Here is a 23,284-nt window from a genome sequence, read left to right as displayed (position 1 = left end):
AGTATGTGACCAAGTCAAGAGGTTATGGTAGTTTAACACATAAGTTGTCCATCAGCTAAATATGCTTAATCATTGACCTAATCAGAATCGATCTGATCAAAATAGCCACCTGTGTCAGTATTGTATGGTGTAGCTGCAGTAAGTAAGAGCGTGCTATTATTCTCAGTTCACATGAGATTTTTTTCCTCTGCGTAATTTCCAGTCTCTTTTTCCCTGTGTGACTTCATAGTCGGCCAACCATTTTTTCTGTCTTCTTTCCAGACTTTTTTCCTTTTTCTTTCTTTTTTTTTCATGTAGGATATACAGGCCGGCGCTTCAATTTCGGAATCTTGCACGGACTGAAGTAAACCTCGGCAAATTCATGATTCATTAACGTTACGCCATTACTCTTTTCTAAAATGTAACGTAGCGTGTCGCGGAGGAAAAAAAACGCTCTAGTGGAAATTTGTACCATTTGGAATTTCTCATAACTAATTCACAATTTTTTTGAGGAAGCAGTTGTGCAGTCATCTCTGGTCGGGGAGGGAACATTTCTGGAGCGGGAGCTGTTTCGCATGAGCTGCATCGTTTTTGGAGGTATGTCAGCTAGACCGCTGTGTTTTCTTTTTTCTGATTTAGAAATCCTAAATTTGAGAAATTTCACTAGCAAGTTTCAGTCCCATCTACTTAACAAACGATACCTAGCAGTCTTTTCGCACTAATGCCAGTTGAACCAGGTGCAGGCTTTGAAGCCACCCGAAATAGTCATAATCTGTTGATGTTTTCTGACTGCATTTTCGTAATTAAGTTTCCGTGTGACTGCTGACTAGTCGTCTATGCACCTAGTTTGTTCACAAATACACCACATAATTGTTAAAATACTGTGCATATCCCGATGGAGCAAGGGGACCAGGCGATAGTAGCAACATGAAGGACGATGAGGGGAGGAACAATCTGAAACACAAAAACCTCCTGCAGCCATGTTTTGTGAATTTTCCTGCAAATTTGAGCAGAGCTTCGGACTTTCTCCTCTGAACTCACACAACACAAACGCTACTTTTGGCTGTATTTGACGACTTGGTATTCATTAAAGACCGACAAGGAAAAAAAAGATCAAAGTGCCGTCATGCCAAAATACATTTCGAATTTTATTTTTAGGAAGACGGATGATTTTAAATCTGGGTGTGATTGGCGCCACCTGTAGGCAGTCATTTTGAGAAATTAAAAAATTGTAATGAGACTACTTTTTGAGACTTGTTTATTCGATTGGATGTTAGTTTGTCCGAATGGAAACACACGTCATAATGCTGCTTGAAATTAATAAGTCATCTGTAAATGATTGCCACAAATTAAAATGAAAAGCATAATTTGCTATTTATGCTAATCGATGTGAAATGGCCTTTTTAAATACTCAATTTAAAGCAAGGTGCAGGTTAATGATTTTATTCATGATACATTCCTTGAGTTGAATTATTCTGCGTAAGGTTTAACGTTAAGCATTCACAGTCAGTTCAACAGTTTGTCAGCCTGTGAGATAACAGAAAAAAAACAAATCTGCTGAATCTTTTCAGTCTAACATACACATTAACTGTGATTTCCAGTTTCTTTTGTGTATGCATGAATGTGTATTTTTGTGCTATGGTGGGTATACATATATAATTAACTACTTAGTAAACCTGGAACAATTTGGACTTTTAGTTCTAGAGATTGGAAATGTGTGAGTGGAAAATAACTATCCAAAGTCAACTGAACAGCATTGGAAAAAGACCATGTCAGCATAATTTGAGGGCAGGAAAAACAATCACAACCAGTGGTTCTACTGTTTATATTAATCCTGCAGACGCCAAACAGTTTCCCATCTTGCATGGCTGGCTTTTATTTTAATGTAAGGGAAACTGCGGAGGCCATTTTGCTGCGGGTAATTTTAATGCTGACCTTCAAATCTGTATAATTTTGAAAGAGCTGGTGGAAATTGTATGGTTGGTATGCAAAATCTGGGTGTAAATTCTGACCTTTGCTTGGAAAGTCTAATCAAAATGCAGGAGTTTCAGTTAAAGTACAGAAGTGAAGAGAGACAACCAGTGGCATGGGTTTATTAGGTTTGGATGCTTCTGTGAGTGATGGGAATGTTTATATGCAGAATACCTGAAGGACTGATAACAAGTTATACAGCTCTCAGGAATAATGCAATGAAAAACACCTTAAACCCAGATGTGGTTAATGGGAACTGCATTCTGGGAGTGTTCTCATTTTAAGTAAGGTAACAGGAATGCTGGTCTGTCTGTACTTAAAAGAACAAAAGCTTTGATTCACAGAGAATATTTAGAGCGAAGAGTTTGGATGGAGAGGTGAAACTTGTCCCTCTAGGCACTGATCAAACCTAGATGGTGAGAGATCATATCACAGCAGGTGGGCTTCAGTGTTTGAAACATAGTTGCTGATCTAATTGTCATTAACTTAGTACAGCGGTTTTGTTTTCCGTTTTAAAGGGTAAGCGGTGTTACGCAAACGGTTTCTGCCTTTGATGTCATGCCAGTTCTCTTTTGTTAATGTACAATTACAGATTCCTGATTTGTGCTTAGATGTGTCTGAACAAACATGCATCCTTTTTAAACATAGCGAACATCTTGTGTTCAGTTATTTTCTTAGTGGCATGTTGAAAATGTCTGAAAATGGCTTCACTTAAATTAGTCTCTAGGGAATGGCTTTTCAGGGGTTGGGGCTGCTGCTGCATTAAAAAAATTCTGTGCATTCTGCACATATTTTTCCTGCCTCTTCCTTTTGTAAAAATGAACCTTATTGGTTTCATGAATAATGTATAAGGACGTTCAATTGCTGCAGCATTGAAAATTAGGCCTGTTTACGTGCTGTAGTTATGTACACAGAAGCTTCTTTTTTCCCTTGACCATTTTCTGAAGGTAGAGCAGAGCCTGAGTAGCTTTTCTGAAAATACAAATTTCCAGCAAAGCAAATCTCATTTCTTTGAGTGAAAAGGGGAGGGGTGAAACTCCCGCAGGTTTAATGAATCCATAAATCACAATAGTGCCAGGTTTGCTGTGCCTGCATCAGTGTGCAGTGCAATTTTGATTTTCATCAAAAATTTAATCTGCCAGCCTACAAGGGTTTAGCAGCAGACCGGATGCCGCCCTGAATTTCTAATTTTAGGAGCCTGATCTTTTAGGATTTATTTTTGTATAATTCAAGTCTGCTTTTCAATATCTCTTGTTATTAAATTTTAATTCGTAGCATTAACATATAGATTGAAAAGGTTTTTATGGGTTTTTTGAGTGTATGCTGATGGAATTTTACTAGACGACAGAGCATCCCGTGTGTGCATGCGTGAGATGGGGTGAAGGGGGGGGTTATCCATTTCTCTGCATTATTGCTTTTTGAAATCATTGGTGATACACTATCTTGGAAGACATTTATTACAGAGGACAGAGAAATGTGCATTTGATTAAAGAAACAGGGAAAGCAAAACATTTAGTCTATTCAACCATTGCTCTTAGTCACTGACTCGGCTTTGGATAATGCAAACATGCAGTGATTGAAGTGACCCCCACCATCCCCCATTTTAGCTGATTCCTATTTTTAATCCCTCCAGAGTGGAAACATTTTCATGAGCCTTAAACAAATTTGTATTTTATATTTGGAATCTCTATTCCAGTCTACTTAACATGCAGAGCACTGTGATTTTTTTTAAATTTTTTTTTTGGCATTGCAAGGTACAATTCAAAGTAAGAAAATCTCTAAGTTAGAAGCACAAGACTTTTGCTTTAACCAAGCACAGTGGTTGATTTACTTCATTATTGTGCAGAGGCAGATACAGTACTGCCCAAATATAGGCCAATTATTTTAAGTACCTCGTCTAAGCGCTGAATTCTGAAGAGGTATGTCCTAGAGATGTTTTCCTTGTATGTCTAACCTCCTTATTCCGTAACCCTAGATACCTAAAGTACATTGTTATTATATATTGTTGTTAATATGCATGCATTGTCATTTTAAAACACAGCTGGGCCAAATCACAAAGAGCAAACTGGTTTAATAGATTGACATAAATCCCAATGGCACCAACCCCTTCTTACTTCAGTGCCTATTAAAATGATAGTATAGATCTTTGATATGAAAATGGCATTGGATGATTTAACTATATTTCTTTTCCTTTTGTTTTAGTTGGTTTAGCTTGTGCTTAATTTGTAAAGGAACATCAGGCAAATGTGCATCTGCTTTAGATTTTTGTTCTGCATGGTGCTTCAGGTCACAGCATATCAGGAGCCTCAACTATGAAAGAAAGATGAACAGAAAGCCAGATGGCTAGTTTTGAATTTTGACTTTATTTCAAATATTTGTATTGAGCCAAAGAAAATGATCAGATGTCAATGCTCATTTCCATTTATATGAAATAATTATTAAAATATATTCATGTTCATTCACAGATATAAAACAGATGATATAAAAGATAGAGAATTGTATTTTCTGATTGGAACAGTATCAAATAAGCAAATTAAAAAAGAAAGTTAAAGCAAAATCAAAATAAATAACAATTGACAAAGAAAGTAATTGTGTAAATAAAAGAGACATCAAATAAGGCAGTCTAGGAAAATTGATTTCCTATGTTTATTTCCCCCCCCCCTTTAGACTGAACTTCTCTTACTAAACCTTTTCCTGTTTCCTTGTCCCCTACCCTTCTCTCACCCATTAACTCATTAAATGAAATGAAACGGTGTAAAAGTATAGACTACAACAAGCATTTCTACTTAAATTATAAGACAGTAGGCCTTTTCATATATTCAGGGTATGCATTTAAAATGTTGCACATGGATTATTACAGTGGATGACTAAGGGATTGATCCGTTTCAGATATGCATGAGTCTTTGCCATTATTTCATTTGATTACAGATGGCAAAAGTCAATTGATTTATACCTTATTCATTTTCATGTCCACCAACTGAATCCTGTGGTAGTGCTTGGTGAGCATTGAGGACCTTTGTTAGCATGTTATGATCAAATGGTTCAAATGGTAGTTATAAAAAAGTCACGCACTAAAGTATTAAGTAAAAGTATACATATTATTAGTTAAAATACAAGTATCGGAAGTAAAAGTGCTTGTTCTGTAGAAAAATGGCTCCTGTGACTGTCATCAATGTGTAAGCAGCATTGTACCGTAGTATAAGGGTGTCACGATTTTGATTTCGAAATCGACCGAAATTAAGTTACAATCTCGAATTTTGAATTAGAAAAATGGAATCGTCGATGCTGTCACGCCCCCATGTCACGTCCAGTCGGCTTGCCAAGCGGAAAAAAAACATTGGAAAAAAACACGTGTAGCCTGCTCTGAGGTATTCCATTTCCTGATTGATTCTACCACCACTCCAGTGGAGGCGCTAATGAGCTAGATTACTACACACACAGTAGCAGAAGAAGACCAGCTACACACAACGAAGCATACACTGATCGCACTCAGCTTGAGCGAAGCGCTGCCGGCACGAATGAGGTAAAAAAAACAGGAGTGAGTCGGTTCATTCTCCTGGTTCAGTGACACTACTCGGGTTAATTAACCGGCTCTTCGGTCAGTTCGTCAACACTAGTGTTGAAGTGCTGCGAGTCAGTCAACCTCCTCTAATTTAGCTACAGCCAGTCAAAAGATAGCATGGCAACTGCAGATGCAGGAGACCCATTGACAGAACTTGAACCCCCTCCTCTTTCACTGAAGTCGCCGGTGTGGAAGTATTTTGGATTTCCAGTGAGTTATGTTGACAACGTTCGCGTTGTCGACAAAAAAGCCACAGTTTGCAAGCTCTGCTATGTGCGTGTACCATATTTTCTCACTGGCAGCACGACTAACATGCCAGTTAATCTGTGTGGTATATATTCAGCCGTTCGGAAATAGTTTAAGACACTTAATTGTTCAGAGAAGACTATGGACATGGCTGTTTTATTGTTTTTTGTTTGTTTTGTTGTGAACTTGAATGTCATCTTTTGTGAAGAAGACTGCAGTTACAAAAGAGAAACTAGATGGCAGGCTATAGCTATAAGTTATTGGTACATTATGTTGTTAATAAATGTTTTAAATTTGACAATGTAGTGTGGTACATTGCGAACAAAGGTCAGATATTATATTGCATAAAAGTCTAGTCTAAAAATGGCATAGCAGCCTGTGCTTTAAAAAAAATATATATGTAAAAATCGAGAATCGAAACTGTAATCGAATCGAGGATTTGGAGAATCGTGACACCCCGACTGTTGTAGCCAGTCAGTGTGTAGCTAATTAAATTAATTAATTAAAACTACTTTATATACAGTGACAGTGTAGTCCAGTGGTTTGCAACCTAGGGCTCAGGCCCCTCTTACTGTCTCCCTCACAATACATCTGGGCTGTGAGATGATTTATTAGAGAGAAAATAAGTGCTACACAATCTGTTTTCATTTTCACTAACCTTGCTTTTTACTGAAATAATTTCAATTTCACCTCTTGGGACTTCAAATAGTTAGTTAAGGACAATTCCGGTGCAAAACGAACCTAGGGGTTAATAACAGATGTGTACCCACTCGATCGTTCTCTGGGACATGTTTTCATGCTAATCGAATGTGTTTGTAGCTTGAAACAAGCTAGCGCGGACCGCTGATTAGCTTACAGCGCTAGTATTCGGGGCACTGGGAAAGTAAAAACAAATCGCTATTTATACCACTAAAAAGGCTCAAAATATCACCACACTTCAATGGTAGCATAGTGAGAGTCCCCCTCTAAACTATCTTTTTAATAAACTGTCTGTACACTTACAAAGTTCTCAATGCTTCGGTTAACATTTAAGGACCCCTTTTAATCTTTAACAGTGTGTTGTATTTATATAGGCCTATCATGTAAAATCTTAATCTGTAAATTAACTTATAGAATATGTACAATATTTCTGTCTGAAATGTAGTGGAGTTGAAGTATAAAGAAACATACTTAAATAAATGTTACTGAAGTACAGTTCTAAAATCGAATAAGTTACTTTCCACCGCTGGTAATGAAATACAATTGATCATTAACCATCCAAGTTAAGTTACTATATTTGCTGACAGAAGGCCTTTACCCTATCATTAATAAAAGAACAATGATGACACATTGCTTTTTTTTAGGCATGGGGGATTAGACCTGTCACGGTAGAACATTTTCATACTAGTGTAAGTTCTGCCAGTACAATGCCAGAAACCGGTGTTGTCGACTTTGAAATTGCTTCCCCTTAGGCTATGTTTAAAAAACCTCTGAGACAGAGAAGCCTGGCTTTACTGTATTTTACGGTGAAACTTGCATAGAAACACTTTTCACGCAGTGTTTCCAGCATGACGAAGATTATAAAAAACGTTACTTTTAAAATTGCTTTGAAAAAAAATGTGATTGCAGTAGATGTACAAGAGAAAAAAAAAAAAGAGAATTTTTTTTTAATTAAAAAATATGAATCGATTTTGAATCAGTAGAGCTTGAATCGCAATTCGAATGTGAATCGATTTTTTACACACCCCTATTAGGCAATGGTTATGGTTAGAGTAAAGGTTAAGGTGCCTTGAAGTCAACGGTCGCAGCGCTGCCTGGAAGGAGACGTTGGGGGCTTAAAACACCATCGAGCACGTTCTGGACGTTGAAATACACTGATGTAGTATTGTCAGTCCCTCCAGGATTTCGCGATGTTGCGATCGCAACAATTCATGCAAATTCAGCCAATCACCGTGAATTTGGTGCGACTCTCAATTTTGACCAATCACCGCAACTTTTCCGCAAATTTGACCAATAACCGGAGTGTCCGTGTCAGACTCTGAGAGCCAATGACTAAGCGGGAGTGAGAACGGGTTGACGTCACACGTATGTCGCCAAATTAATTTCCTTGTTTCTGATATGAAGACGAGACGTGTGTGACTCGAACATTTATCAACAAAACGTACAGCGACCGTCCTGCCAACCTGTATACATTTTAACACCAATGTACGCTGTAATGTTTTTTCACTCTAAAGTTGCTAAAAGCTGCTGCAGTTTCAATCCTGTCAGCTCTCTGCAGCAGGCGGGGCTGCTCACTCAGTTACCCCTGCTATTGGCGGACACACACACACACACACACACACACACACACACGGTGGATGCAGGAAAAACCGGAGATGAGACGTAGGCTGCAGGATGACCTAAATTGAGGACAGCTATGCTCGTTATTGTAAGTGCAATGATAAGTTAAAGTCCAATAAGTAACATTACTTTATCAAAATGTATGACTGTGTGTCCCAGGACAGGTTAGGAAATTAACAAAAAATGTTAAAGATCAACAAGCCACTGACACATTGATTCATTCAATAAATTATTATTTTCTGTCTTAAATCCACCAGCCATTTTCATATTATACCAACATTTGCAGCATCCTGAGCCTTTTTGGTAAGGTTACTAGGAAATCTCAGCCCAGAGTACTTTTATTCTCCCCAAAACAAGTTTCCTTTTTATTTTTAAAGAACTAATATAAAAAAATAAAAATCGCAACTCTTTTTGCAACTTCCACTGTTTCTCGCAACTTCATTGCAACAAAAATACAAAAGACATCGCAACTTATATCGCAATTTTTACCAAAGCTCCCGCGAAATCAGGCATTTTGGGCCGCAACAATCTCAAAAAAAGGCCCCGAAATCCTGGAGGGACTGTGGACCGTACCACTCCCGATACTGCACACTGCAACAAGCCTTGTAAGGAGCATTTTGTAAAGATATTGTTTTACTGACTATCACCAGCAAATTTTAGCTATTGTTATAGTATGTGTCAACTAGGCCTGCACGGTTCAGCGAAAAATATGAATCACGATTTTTTAGCTTACAATTGATTTTCTGCCACGATTTTTTTCTCACGAAGTGTAATGTTTATTGCACACATGAACCATGACAAGACAAAACAAAACAAATTGGCAGTACCAAACATACATTTTTTTTTGGCACCTATAGCACATTGCGCATCACCACAAGCCTGTAAACATAGAGGCTTCAATGAAGAGAAGGGAGAGCATTGCAGCGCTTGGGAGCTCTTTAAAACCTATTTTATACAGTCCATGTTTAAAACTCACAGAAGAAAGTAGTGGCGTTTGTGATGCAGTCGGCTCGTAAAATTAAATGAGAATCAAAGTCATGAAAAAGAAAAAATCGAAGTTATTTAAAAATTAAATCGTGAACAGGGTGAATCGAGATTGCGATTTTATAACGATTAATCGTGCAGGCCTAGTGTCAACCCACCAGAAACAAGTCATTTTTGAGTATTTTTCTTACCATAACTCCATAATTGATCCAAAATATATGAAAATGGTTACTCCCTCTGCAGCAGGGGAATGCCAACCATTATAAGAGTTCACTTGTACCACCGTCATTACAGTCCTAAAGCTACAAAATGGAGAGCTGACCATTCAGTTTATAATGTCACTGGGATGTAAAATTTGGCACTGCTGCGTAGACAATAAATGGGCCGCTAACTTTGCTGACCCAAAGTATTTCTGTTTGGGTGCCTGCATTCCAACTTCACTTTTCATTTTAGTGTGACAACTGCATTTATGACAACAAGTGTCACAATTTCAAGGTGTTTCTCTGATTTCTAGCTTTAGATCAAAATGAATGAATCCATTGCCCAAACTGTTCTGGTACACAGGAGTAAGACATGAACTGGTGCTATCTGCTGCTTCAGTATGAAGACCCAGAGGCCAGAGTGTTAAATATTGAATAAATAAAACAAGACATTATGAATAAATAATCGTATGCGATTGGCTGTTGCTTTGGTCCATATATATATATATATATATTTGAACTTTTATTTTTCATAATTCAAATTAAATTGGTTTAGTTTTATTTGTTATAAAGTACTTGCATATAATTAGGGCTGCAACTAATGGTTATTTTCATTATAGATTAATCTGCAGATCATTTTCTTGATTACTCATTTGTCTATAAAACTCCAACGAACAGAAACAACTCTTTCCCAGGCATTTTTGCTTTAATACATGAATGTATGAACCTGAACCTTGCTTATGAATAAGTTGGGGATAGATCTACTAACTACTCTCCCCAAAACCGTTTTTTCCAATTGCAATCACACTGGCCAAGTGGCCACAGGGACTGATAGGAGGGGTAAGGGAGTGATGCAGGCACGGCAACGGTCTTTATAGTGCTAAAATCAGAAAACAAATACACCAAAAAAAGTATGAGCTAAATACTAAAGCTAATGTATATAGCATATTTGTCATAATTTAAACAAGCCTCCCGAAGAGAAACGGGTATCTCTCGCCCCCGTGTGTGTGTGTGTGTGTGAGTGAGAGTGAGTGAGAGTGAGTGTGTGTGACGGCCGGCCGGCCAGCCGCAGGACACGCGTGGACTCCGAAAAGACAGTTAACCACAGGTTCCCGTTAATCTTATGATGGGCATGTGTTGTGATATTTAAACAAACGAACCGTCAATGGCGAAATAAAAGCCTCTGATTTACAAGAGCGGTCTGAGAGACCTTCAGCTTCTCTGAGCCAGTCCTGGCCGAGCGACGAGCTAGTGGCCGGGGCAGGTGCCTGCTGGCTGTCGCCTCATTTCATGGAGCTTCTCAACTCCGAAAACTTTGAAGCAAATTGTCAATTCGGCATTAATTTTCGCAAGACTGCCTATATTCGACATCTAAACAGTTCTCGCCTAAAACGTTGTCAGAAGTGAAATTAGTGATGAATAAGATGGCGAAAATTGTTAAAATTGTCCCGTTGTTGGTCTGTCTGTACCAGAAACCCGACCCTCGTTGACCTAGGTTCCTATGCTGAAAAGGGAACAGCGAAAAGACCCTGCCCTGAAGTAGGAGCTGAAAGAGTTACAGGAACTGCGGCCAGAGGAACTTAAAAATCCCCAAATTGTTCCAGTCGGAACACGAGAAAAAAAGGGTTCTAGGAATTTTATGTTCTAGGAACTGCAAAAATCCCTCCGGTCGGAAAACGGCTATTGAGCAGCTGTCCGGTTCATGTCTGTAGTAAAGTGTAGTAGTTGGGAGACCTTTTGTTTTTTCAACATTGGTATTGTTTTTTTTAACAGTGTTAAAATTGCATAACAAGGTCCCAAAGATAACCTGTGAATATAAACACAGCTTGTTGGCTCATTTCTGTTCACACTTTCAGTCCATGGAAAGTGTGGATACAATTACACAGTGTACACAGTTGCTGTACACCTTATGCCACTGGTGAAATCAGACACGGTGACAAGACTAATGGAAAGGGAAATTAAAAAACCTGAAATACCATTTCAGGTATAAAATAAGAAGTACACACAAAAAAAGAAATAATAGAAAGACTAAATATTGAAAATGGAATTGAAAAATTGAACAGGAAAGTCTCTTGAATAAAACTGAAAAATGCTAAAATGGAAATACTCAAATTAAAAGCGTAAATGGCAATGTTTGCCATTAAATGGATGGTTTACCATGGCATTTGGGCTGAGAGAATGAATCCTGGCTTTGGTGATCCCCTTACCTTTCCTGTATAGCCAACAGGTTATCTATTTTGTTAATAACAAGATACAAAAATTGACTGAATTCTAATTAAATAATTAGAAGAAGAATTTACAATTGTATGTAAAATGTAAAGTCATGTTCAAGCTTGTAACTTTATAAAAGTTGTAGAAGGTATTTGGAAATCAACAAAACATTCAACTTGCACAACCTTCAGGCCTGCTGCTGTAAGTGTTGCGCAATCACTGTATGATTGAGCTGACAGTACTTTCTACTGATTAAGGTAAGCAATTTGAACTCAAAACTTTAGCCTAAATGTTTTGTGTCAACATTATCCAATGCATGGGCATGTTTGCTGATGCTTCTTGGTTGTGTGTCATATCTAAAGAAAGCTGTATTGGGCTATGAAAAGGTTTGCTGTTACTGTTTTGGTGCGCTATTATTAGAAGACCAATTTCCCCTCTTTCCATAATATCAGTCATCCTGGCATAACTCTGTTTTGCATGGTTACATTTTGAGCACATTCTCTTGACAAGCCTTTTATAGCCTTGTGCTGAAGTGTCAAGTTGTGTAATTTGGATATTTTTGAAATTAGAGCATTTGGGTGCCACAAAAGAGGAATTCATGCCATTAAAGGGCACTTATGAACAGTGATGGGAATAACGGCGTTATAAATAACGGCGTTACTAACCGTGTTACTTTTTTCAGTAACGAGTAATCTAATTGATTACTCTTCCCATCTTAATAACGGCGTTCCCATTACTGCCAAAAATTACTATAATTGAAGCTGTGTTTTTCATCAGACCAATTAGATCTCTGAGCCGAGAGGCAAATACTTTTTTTTACTGTTATTCCTTGGTTAGTGGGCAGTGCACGAGACAAGCGTATAAATGCTGACGATTGGCTGAGGTTGAGTAAAATTTCATGGTAAGGCAATCAGAGGTAGAGTTGGGCAGGTGTTCGAAAGCACGCATAGTCGGACTCACAACGAACAACACAAGCGAGTCAGTCAACGAGAGACAGGTATGGCGAGCCTGAATAATCCAAAAGTAGCCTTCTCTAAATGGAAGTATAGCCATTACTTTTCCCTCCAAGAAATTAAAAGAACGAATGTAATCGTGAAATGCACATTATGCCCTGGGAAAAAGTATATGTGTGTGTATATATATGTGTGTATGTATATATATATATATATAGGGCTGTCAAAATAACGCGTTCATTTCGATTAATTAATCTGAGAAAAAATAACGCAGATTAATCCATTCCATATTGACGTTTGACCTGGAGCCATTCTAGCCACCATTCGACTGTAAAATGAAGGAAGGAGACGAGAATGTGCTGCCTGGATCATTAATTGGAACATTTACTTGTAAAAATCTTCTCCCTGCCAACCCTGGCAACCGAAATCTGGTGCCACTGATATGTCTGCGCTTCTCTCTGATGCTCTGAAACAGACGACACTGGCAACACAAACACCGCTGCAATTATGTATGCGATTAATTTCTATTAATTAATCACAGAGTATGTAATTAATTAGATAAAAAATGTTAATTGATTGACAGCATATATATATATATATATATATATATATATATATATATATATACATACATACATACATACATACATACATACATACATACAGTGGGGAGAACAAGTATTTGATACACTGCCGATTTTGCAGGTTTTCCTACTTACAAAGCATGTAGAGGTCTGTAATTGTTATCATAGGTACTTTTCAACTGTGAGAGACGGAATCTAAAACAAAAATCCAGAAAATCACATTGTATGATTTTTAAATAATTAATTTGCATTTTATTGCATAAGTATTTGATCACCTACCAACCAGTAAGAATTCCGGCTCTCAAAGACCTGTTAGTTTTTCTTTAAGAAGCCCTCCTGTTCTCCACTCATTACCTGTGTTAACTGCACCTGTTTAACTTGTTACCTGTATAAAAGACACCTGTCCACACTCAATCAAACCGACTCCAACCTCTCCACAATGGCCAAGACCAGAGAGCTGTGTAAGGACATCAGGGATAAAATTTTAGACCTGCACAAGGCTGGGATGGGCTACAGGACAATAGGCAAGCAGCTTGGTGAGAAGGCAACAACTGTTGGCGCAATTATTAGAAAATGGAAGAAGTTCAATCTCCCTCGGTCTGGGGCTCCATGCAAGATCTCACCTCGTGGGGCATCAATGATTATGAGGAAGGTGAGGGATCAGCCCAGAACTACACGGCAGGACCTGGTCAATGACCTGAAGAGAGCTGGGACCACAGTCTCAAAGAACCATTAGTAACACACTACGCCATCATGGATTAAAATCCTGCAGCGCACGCAAGGTCCCGCTGATCAAGCCAGCTCATGTCCAGGCCCGTCTGAAGTTTGCCAATGACCATCTGGATGATCCAGAGGAGGAATGGGAGAAGGTCATGTGGTCTGATGAGACAAATAGAGCTTTTTGGTCTAAACTCCACTCGCTGTGTTTGGAGGAAGAAGAAGGTTGAGTACAACCCCAAGAACACCATCCCAACCATGAAGCATGGAGGTGGAAACATCATTCTTTGGGGATGCTTTTCTGCAAACGTGACAGGACGACTGCACCGTATGGAGGGGAGGATGTATGGGGCCATGTATCGCGAGATCTTGGCCAACAACCTCCTTCCCTCAGTAAGAGCATTGAAGATGGGTCGTGGCTGGGTCTTCCAGCATGGCAACGACCTGAAAAACACAGCCAGGGCAACTAAGGAGTGGCTCCGTAAGAAGCATCTGAAGGTCCTGGAGTGGCCTAGCCAGTCTCCAGACCTGAACCCAATAGAAAATCTTTGGAGGGAGCTGAAAGTCCGTATTGCCCAGCGACAGCCCCTGAAACCTAAAGGATCTGGAGAAGGTCTGTATGGAGGAGTGGGCCAAAATCCCTGCTGCAGTGTGTGCAAACCTGGTCAAGAACTACAGGAAACGTATGATCTTTGTAATTGCAAACAAAGGTTTCTGGATTTTTGTTTTAGATTCCGTCACTCACAGTTGAAGTGTACCTATGATAAAAATGTAAAAAAAAGAGATCTCTTTTTTTCTGTCACAGATAGTGCTGGTAGTGGCTCCTGTGCATTTTGATCTCACACATCTGACTGACCGTTTTTTTACATTCTTTTTTATTTTTTTTATTTACACTCAATAGTTGTCAGATGCAGGCTACTGCTTGTTATGTGCAGCTTGCTTTTAGGTACCTCAGTAGGTTCAAATCAAAGCTGCTATCTACTGTACAACAACACATCTGTTTAACCTCGCAGTTATAATATTGTGCATCAATGCTATAAATCTGGCTAGAAGTCATACCCGAATCAAGGCTGTATATTGTTACAGGACAGTTGAGTAAAGTCTATGTCTGTCTCTCTGTTTATTTCCCTTGTACAGAAGTACAGGCTCAGAGGAGGTGGAGTCATGAGTGCACAAGAGGCACCCATTCCTGGGAAGGAGAAGGCGGATGGTGGGAGTGCGGCCACAGATGGTCCCTCACCAACCTTAGTCCCAAAGACTAAGAACACAACTCCTCCACCTGTCACAGTAAAGAAAGAGCCTGGGACCTCAGAGACGAGTAACGGGAAAGTGGGTGATGCCAATCCTGCTGAGATCTGTGTTGTCATTGGAGGAAATGATGGAGCCAGTGGAGGTGCATCCCGTAGAGCTCAGACCGAGGGTATGTTTGCCCTTGGTACTCCTCCTCCAACGAAGAGCACAGACTCATGCATAGGTGTGTGAATATACAGTATATGGATATATACATGCATTTCCTGACTGCAATCTTGTCTGGTGTCTCTTGACCCAGACCCTGCTTCCTGAGTGACAAAACAACACAAACAAACGGCACAGCATTTAAAAATGACATTTTAAAAGAGAAACCCAGTAGCCGCAGCTTTTCATAAACAATGCCCTGGTTACTCAGGATAATCTACAGACTTTGCTGTAAGCTGTTTTTATTGGAACTACTTTCTACAGAAGAAATGGCCCCTATGTAAAATGTAATTTTCCAATCCTGTGAGCACAATTGACATTCCATTCACCTCAATTTTGTTGTATTTAGTATTGGATTGGCATCTCATTTGCAAACTTGAAGCTCTCACATGATGGTGGTGATTATTATTATTATTATTATTATTATTATAACAACAACACCCACTTGGCAAATTCCTAAAATCATTTGCACAAATACACAAATGTACTGTATGTACTTTTTAGTTGCCAGTTTATTGGGTACACCTAGCTAAAATTACTGCACTTAATACAACAGGCCTGCAATAATCCTACATTTTAATGGAAGTTATAATGTTTCTAATATTTAGTGTAGCTTCATTTATAGCATAGGAGGACAGAATATTGGAAATACCTCCCAAAAATATAACACATGTCTTGATTGGCCCTGATACCAATCTTTGCTTCTGACATTCATATTTCAATCTAGAGGTGTCCTGACTAATAATTTTCATAGCAGAATCAGAATTGTTAAGTCTTGCCAATCATCATATCATGTGGTTGGGGAGGCGTGTGGGCGACGACCGTCAGTCATGGATCATGGAAAGTGAAACTTAAATTTGTTGGGCGGTTGGATTTATTCACTCACTTGAGAATGTGAAAAGGGAGAGAAAGGGGAAAGACATGCAGGAAACGTCACAGTTTGGACTCAAACTCTGGACCTTCTGTGTCGAGGATTAAACCTCTGTGTGCCTGCTCTACCAACTGAGCTAACCAGCCACAGATTTCACATTTTTATTTACAGCAATATGTTAATATTTATATCATAATAGGCATGTAGGCTGTATATTAACTTATTGGGAGAAAACAGGAAAATGGGTAGTTCTATGTAAACCTGACATTGAGCACCCCCATATAGCCAAAATGGCAGGTACCTTGTTTCATAAAGCCCAGTTCAGAGTCAGACCAAAGATTTGCGACCAGACTAGGGCTGCAGCTATCGATTAATCGAGTAATCTGATAAGAAATACGTAGTAAGAAATACTTAGTAAACAGCAATAGTAAATATTTATTATTGCTGTGTACTAATAAAAAAAAGAGGAAACCTGTCTTTTGTATATATACAAAAGAGAGTTTTTTTTTTTTTTGAAAAAGCAACATTTTTTATTGCCAAATTCCAAGTACATTTTTGATGGCCCAAATGTTAATATTTTTCACCCCCTATGTGACTGTACAAAGCTTACAGCAGGGCTATTCAACTACACTGTTCTGGGGGACACATTTTAAGAAGGCTAATACTGAGTGAGGAGAAAGAATAAAGAATGCAGACATCACCGGCATGATGACGTCATTCACGTGCATTTTAAGTAGCCATGCTGGGGGGAGGAGCCGGTTTGTCTCCGGCAGCAGCTAAGTTTCCAAAGATTAGAAGCAAACTAATAAACAGTCAGACTACAAACCAACAGCTCTCGTTTTAGCTTGTTGGTAAAACATCGCTATTTGCAGAGTAGCATGCTGTAGGCTAGTTTTGTAAAACAGCGCGGTGGACGAGAGCAGCAGACGGTAGTTAGCTACCTTGTGTCAGGTTCGCTCCGTGGAATGGATGAGTAGACTGGATGTTTTCTACAAAGATGATGTAGCAGCATGTTTGCAGTTTAAAATGATCCCAAACCTTCTGTTTTCTCTCGCCTGTCTCTTCTCTTAGACCCTCGCTATTTTCGTCTTCGTTCATTTGTAATCTGGGCCGTCAGTCTCGTGCATAGACAGTATATAAATGTCTTGTGTCTGCAGAAGCATCAACCTGTTGTGTGCGCTAGTAATTATCCTCCGTGCGGAAACACAGTGAGCCGTACAACCTTAATTACATTGATTTAACGAAGCTTCGAGGCAAAGAATTTTGTTTCGAGGATTTTTTTGTAATCGAATTATTCAAGTTATTCGAGGAATCGTTAGAAAAGCCACTGTAGCAAGTATCTCATTATCACTAACGTTGTCCACATTCATATTTAGACTTAACAAATTATATCCAGCTACAAAAAAAGCCTGAAAGTTGGAATGGAAGTACAAAGAGTTGTGGCTATGAAGATGATGCACCATCTCGTTTTGTTGCATTGGTGTGAACTGGCAGGTTTCAGAACGTTGCAGACCGGCGCGTTGCAAGTAGCTGCAAGTTTCAACTCGTCTCGCCGCGAATCTTTCGTCTGGACTGGGCTTTACGACGCTGCGAAGATTCGACTGTGAGACTGACAGTCGAATCAGGCTCGTTTGATCGAAGCATCGACTATTCGACTATTCAGGGTTACCCCTATTTCAATCACATAATCAGATTTGTAGTCATTCTTCCCTTTTTAGGCAAAAGCAGAGAAAAGTTCTCAGAATTTTACGATCGGTAAACATTTTGTTAACTTGGAACTAAGATCTTACATTTTATGACAATGAAGAATGCTATGTGTGTATGTACTCCTATGACAGCGTGTTAGGGCCATTGTAGGGAAACAAAATTAATTTGCGAGAAAAAAAAACTCCAGATATTCTGAGATTGTTAAAGGACAATTCCGGTGAACCTAGGGGTTAATAACAGATGTGTACCCACTCTGTCGTTCTCTGGGACATGTTTTTATGCTTATTGATTGTGTTTGTGGTTTGATCGAAGCTAGCGCGGACCGCTGGTTAGCTTACAACGCTAGTGTTCGGGGCACAGGGAAAGTAAAAACAAATCGCTGTTTATACCACTAAAAAGGCTCAAAATATCACCAAACTTCAACGGTAGCATAGTGAGGGTCCCTTCATGTTAACCGAAGCATTGAGAACTTTGTAAGTGTACCGACAGTTAATTGAACGAAGAGCTGCGGGAGCTCTGTGAAAGGGCTACGAGGAAGAGAGAGCTATGCTGCAACAGAGCCTCGTACTTCGGGAAACCAGTCATGACTTACAGCTGGCGATGCCAACTAAAATCAAAAGCAATTTACACAATATATGTGAAATAATCGCACCGATGTAAAACACAACTTGTCTAGTTTACTTACTCAGTGGATAACTGTCCATCTTGTCCCTCTGGTCTTGGTCACAGTCTCCAATTTATTTTCGTGACATGGAAAAAAGTTTCCCTGTTCATCAGAGAGGGGGAATCTTCAGAAACACAATATGTAGAAAACACTGTCTCTCTTGGGTGTTGCGACGCAACAGGTCCCACTCCGTGCAACACAGATACTCCTGTTCGGTGGCCATAGCTTCACAATGTCCGCAGGTACACCACCAGTTTCCCGAAGTACGAGGCTCTGTTGCGGCATTGACTACCGGTAGCTCTCTCTTCCTCGTAGCCCTTTCACGGAGCTCCCGCAGCTCTACGTTCAATAAACTGTCTGTACACTTACAAAGTTCTAAATGCTTCATTTGACATGTAGGGACCCTCACTATGCTACCGTTGAAGTTTGGTGATATTTTGAGCTTTTTTAGTGGTGTAAATAGTGATTTGTTTTTACTTTCCCTGTGCCCCGAATACTAGCGTTGTAAGCTAACCAGCGGTCCACACTAGCTTCGTTCAAGCCAAAAACACAATCAATTAGCATGAAAACATGTCCCAGAGAACGACAGAGTGGGTACACATCTGTTATTAACCCCTAGGTTCGTTTTGCACCGGAATTGTCCTTTTAAGTCACACATTTACGAGAATAAAACTGGGAGAAATGATGTTTTTGTCAAGGAACCACATTGCTTCACTTTGCAAGGTTGGATCAACATCATCCCACCAAAGACGCTGCAGCTTGCTGTGTATTATTATGCTTGCAGTGACGATCTGTTGTATTGTGTCCTGCTGTAACACACATCCCATTAATTGCCCACAGATGTAACCAGAGATATCTTTCTGTTGATTGTGTTGTAGTGCCGGAGACACTGGGTCAGGAGGGGGGACAACAAGAGTTTTTGTCCACCCACCTTCAGGTATTATGGTATGGTAACTCTATTAACCAGCGGTGCAGTCAGATCAGGTGCGCCCTGCCAAGTGCGCCAGGAGTGTGCCAAACACACTTTTGGTAATTTCGTGGCCAGGCTTCCTTGGCGCACATGTGGCACACATGGGCACAGGTGGGATCAGAAAGACGGCATAGGTGGGTGCATTAGAGGCTGTGGCAATCATGGCTTATCACATTCACCACTTTCACCCCCTTTAATCACAGAGGAACTTTCCCCGTCACGACGCACTGACAGTTTGGGAATCCTGTAGAGAATTTTCCTCAGGAAAGTTATAGCCAGTTGTAGCCACACATAGGCTACCTGTAGTCTATTATAATTAAAAATGTGGAGCTCCAGGCCAAAAATATGGCGTTACCTAGTTTTCCGGTGTTTAGGATGGAGACACCGGGTGAAAGACTGGCAGGAACAGATGGTCCTGAGGGAGCGAGAAGTTTTAAGTGGAGCTGTGTGAACTGTTTTCAACAGATCTGGGGGAGGGGGGGGGGGTTGATGCTAGTTGCACAAAATGTAGGCTAACCAGCGGACCTGGCGTGCATAATTGGCTTGACAGTGACATCATCACTCCAGTTAGAGATGCAGATGGATCTAGGGCGGTCAAACGATTAATTTTTTTAATCGCTGAATTTCTATAGTTAATCGCGATTAATCACATATTTTATCACATGATTAAAATTCTATTCTTTTGCATTTCAGAACAGTTTTTAAGTACATATTAACAGTCGAAAGCAATTCTTACCAGTGTATCTTGATTGGGAATCAAATGAATGCAAAGAAAGTTACTTTATGAACTTGATTTTAAGATTTGTAATTATTTATTTACTGTAAAGAAAAATCTGTCATTACTGCACAACTCCTCCAAGTACCTAACTAAAAAACTAAAAATCCCTATCCTTACTAGAGTCAATATAGTGTTTAGTAACTCCTAAATAATGTTGATTACTCACTGACGTCCAGTGATCACCGGTTAATGAGACAGCGTTTGCAGCACTTTGCAGCTGTTCCAGTTGGGCTGCTTTCTCCGCGTGGGGCTGCTGTCCCCCTCGATAGCAATGAGACAGGTCAGAACATGCCAACCGTAGTACGTCTTTAAGACCCGAGTCCTCTACGATGCTGACAGGTCTGCAGTTAGTTGCCACCCGTTTCGCAAGAGCTGTAGTAATTTTTTGGGATTTGGTTTCATCCACAGGTCGGCAAGTAGCACTCTCCAAAATAGTGCTTTGCCTGAGTGGGTAGCATGCTAGCGGGTAGCATCACGTTAACTGTACTACTATGCTTAGCTCCGTAGGCGGTAGCTCAAGCTTGACGTGCTTCGGTGATATTTTAATTCAGCTTTACACAATGTGCATATGGCTTTCGACTTGTCTACGAGCCGTCCGGGAGTTTTGGAAAATAAAAAGCGCCATTCAGAGTTGTGTTGCTGCTGTCTTTCTCCATCATGCCTGTAGCCTGCAGCAGGAGGAAGTTTGGCAGCTTGATGATAAGTAAAGGTGCTGCAAAGGGTCAAAATGGTAGCCTGTTAGGCACGACGCAAAGCCGGGTGAAGTCTAAAATAAATTAATAATAGCCGGCATGCGATTAAAAAAACATTAATGCGTTATGCTCGGCCCTTAATCACATCGCGATTAATGCATTAATGCTGACAGCCCTAGATGGATCAGATGCCTGCTGCCTCCAGATGGCTGTTTAGAGAGTCACCAATGTAAATGAGAGACCTTACAGTAATAATGGCAGCAGAGAACATGAGTGTTTTATATTTACATGTAAGCTATTATAGCAACACCTACCCAAAACAGCCCAAACTCGGTTGGAGCATAATTCATGGCAATGTATTTTCCGAATGCTTATGATAATATGGTGATTTGGGGCTAAAATCACATATTTCCTTATTGATAAATCCAAATTGCAATATATTATTTGATTGGGTGGGTTATTAACTGCAGGCATAATACACAGTAAGCTGCGGCATCTGTGGTTATCCTGAAGCAGTGTGGTTCCTTGAGGGGGAAAAAAAAAAAAAATTCTGAATTTTCTTTTACTAAATTTACCACTTTAATCTCAGAGAAAATCTGAGTTTTTTTTTTCTCCTAAATTTACGACTTTAATCTCGGAATAATGCCCTCCTCCCCCAGCTCCATAATAGATTTTTTTCCTACAATGTCCCTAAAAGACCGTCATATACTCCTGATGATGCAGTCACTTTGTTTTTAATCACACTGTTTTGAATTTTCATGCAGGTTCCTATGTATGCGGAGTATGTGGGAAGAAATACAAATATTATAACTGCTTTCAGACACACGTCAGGGCACACAGAGGTATGACACTTTTTTTATTTTACGCATGTATTGTCTTTATGAAAAGCCGAAAAATAATAACTGACTGGCGGCTGTGTTTTTCCTCTCTTGACACTATGGTCCTAAAATGATTCACTTCCTCTAAATGAGTCATGCATGTCCTGTTTTGGCTAGGAATTGTTTTATTGTATTAATGTATTAAAGCAATTTTAGCACCAGTCAGAAGCTATTCACAGATTTATCTAAGGCTGACTGTCTCCCCCTCTTTTTCCACTATAGAATCAGATAGCATGGTTGCAGATGGTCTACCCCAGACACCCAACAGTGAGTACACCTTTTGCTCATCTAGTGAATACACTCAAGTTTATAAGCATGCTAGCACAAGCTGTTTATTTCATACCTGGCTCATTTAACAGACGTGAAATGTTGTTTTACTAGATACGTATCTTTTTGATTTTCACAAAGCTGACTTAAAGCAATCCACACTTAAAACACAACTTATAACTAAAGATACCTTTGTCTCTATGTGACTTAGCAGGCTAAAAGCCATATTATTTACCCTCATTGTCCCCCTCCCTCTCTCCCATCAGTCTTGTCTCCTCACTGTAGCCGCCTTCCCATAGGTGACATCCTAATACCAGGTACCTATAAGGAAACATCAACATATTTCTGGCACAATCATGTCATGTGTGGACACAATGTTCTGATTATCACAATGATTTTTTTTTTTTTGACATCAGTTCCTCTTTTTTTAAGTGAGGGAAACCTGAAACTACATATAAAAAGAAATGGCGGGTATAGGGATGTTGCTCTTTTAAGTGCATTGTATATCAGCTGCCAGGGCCTGTATTTATCAGCCATCTTAAAATCACTCCCATGAATCACGGTGAAAGTTTGATTAGGACTAAAAATACTCCTCTCTCAGAGTAGTACTTGAGTTATTTATAAAGCTTGCTACACACACTTTCAGCAATCATTACATGAATGTGCACATCGCTTAAAGGCAGCACTCTCAACATGGCAGGAAGAAAGAGCAATCATATTGATGCAGACAGAACAACAGTCACTTTCTTTTTAACTGTATGAGGAATACAAATCCAGTGCAACCAAAAGGTCTCTGACAGTGTTAATTAGTAGGCAAGAGATGATGCTTGAGGGAAAAAACCTGATAGATTAAGTTTTTAGGAGGATGGAACATGCTGTAAAGCATTTTTGGTTGACGCCACATATTTAGACTTTATACTTGATATTGACTGGCATGCCTATTTCTAAGAGCATTTTTAAATATAACTTGCTTCAAGTGGCCCCAAAAAAAATGCGGCAACTAAAGGAAAATTATAGCTTATTTTAGTAGCAATTGATTTATTATAGATATAGACATATTTTCCTGAAGAATAAAATTAGTTCTACATGTCTGTGATCAAAATATGTTTAAAGCTCAGGTTTAGGGCAGCACTGTGAAGATATAAAATGATTGTAACCTTGACTTTAAGCCTGCTTAACGCCAGACTTTTTCTTAATGATTGGTTACTACAGCAACCTACCCTGGATCATTGCAAGTCTGCATTTTAAAACAAACTGAGGACCATTCAGCAAGGCC

At 39.4% G+C, this 23,284-nt stretch overlaps 1 protein-coding gene across 8 annotated transcripts in view; it reads left to right on the top strand.

Annotated features, from left to right (window-relative positions):
- Positions 1 to 266: 266 nt before the first annotated feature.
- The window catches only part of znf618 (zinc finger protein 618), a 41,085-nt gene continuing 18,067 nt past the window's right edge, over positions 267 to 23,284 (top strand). For 3 of the 8 annotated variants that reach the window (XM_078272308.1, XM_078272304.1, XM_078272303.1), the window contains exons 1-5: positions 268 to 576; positions 14,864 to 15,200; positions 21,628 to 21,705; positions 21,964 to 22,008; positions 22,275 to 22,325. In XM_078272308.1, coding sequence (XP_078128434.1) covers positions 14,891 to 15,200; positions 21,628 to 21,705; positions 21,964 to 22,008; positions 22,275 to 22,325 — 484 coding nt within the window. In that variant the 5' untranslated portion in view covers positions 268 to 576; positions 14,864 to 14,890. Of the gene's footprint in view, positions 577 to 14,863; positions 15,201 to 19,301; positions 19,361 to 21,627; positions 21,706 to 21,963; positions 22,009 to 22,274; positions 22,326 to 23,284 lie in introns of those variants that run through there. The other 5 variants (XM_078272309.1, XM_078272307.1, XM_078272306.1 and 2 more) reach the window with 4 other exon arrangements.

The sequence above is a fragment of the Sander vitreus genome, chromosome 16, assembly GCF_031162955.1.
Source record: "Sander vitreus isolate 19-12246 chromosome 16, sanVit1, whole genome shotgun sequence".
NCBI lineage: Eukaryota > Metazoa > Chordata > Actinopteri > Perciformes > Percidae > Sander > Sander vitreus.
The sequence above is the reverse complement of the archived record's forward strand: the minus strand, read 5'-3'. Positions and strand labels throughout refer to the sequence as shown.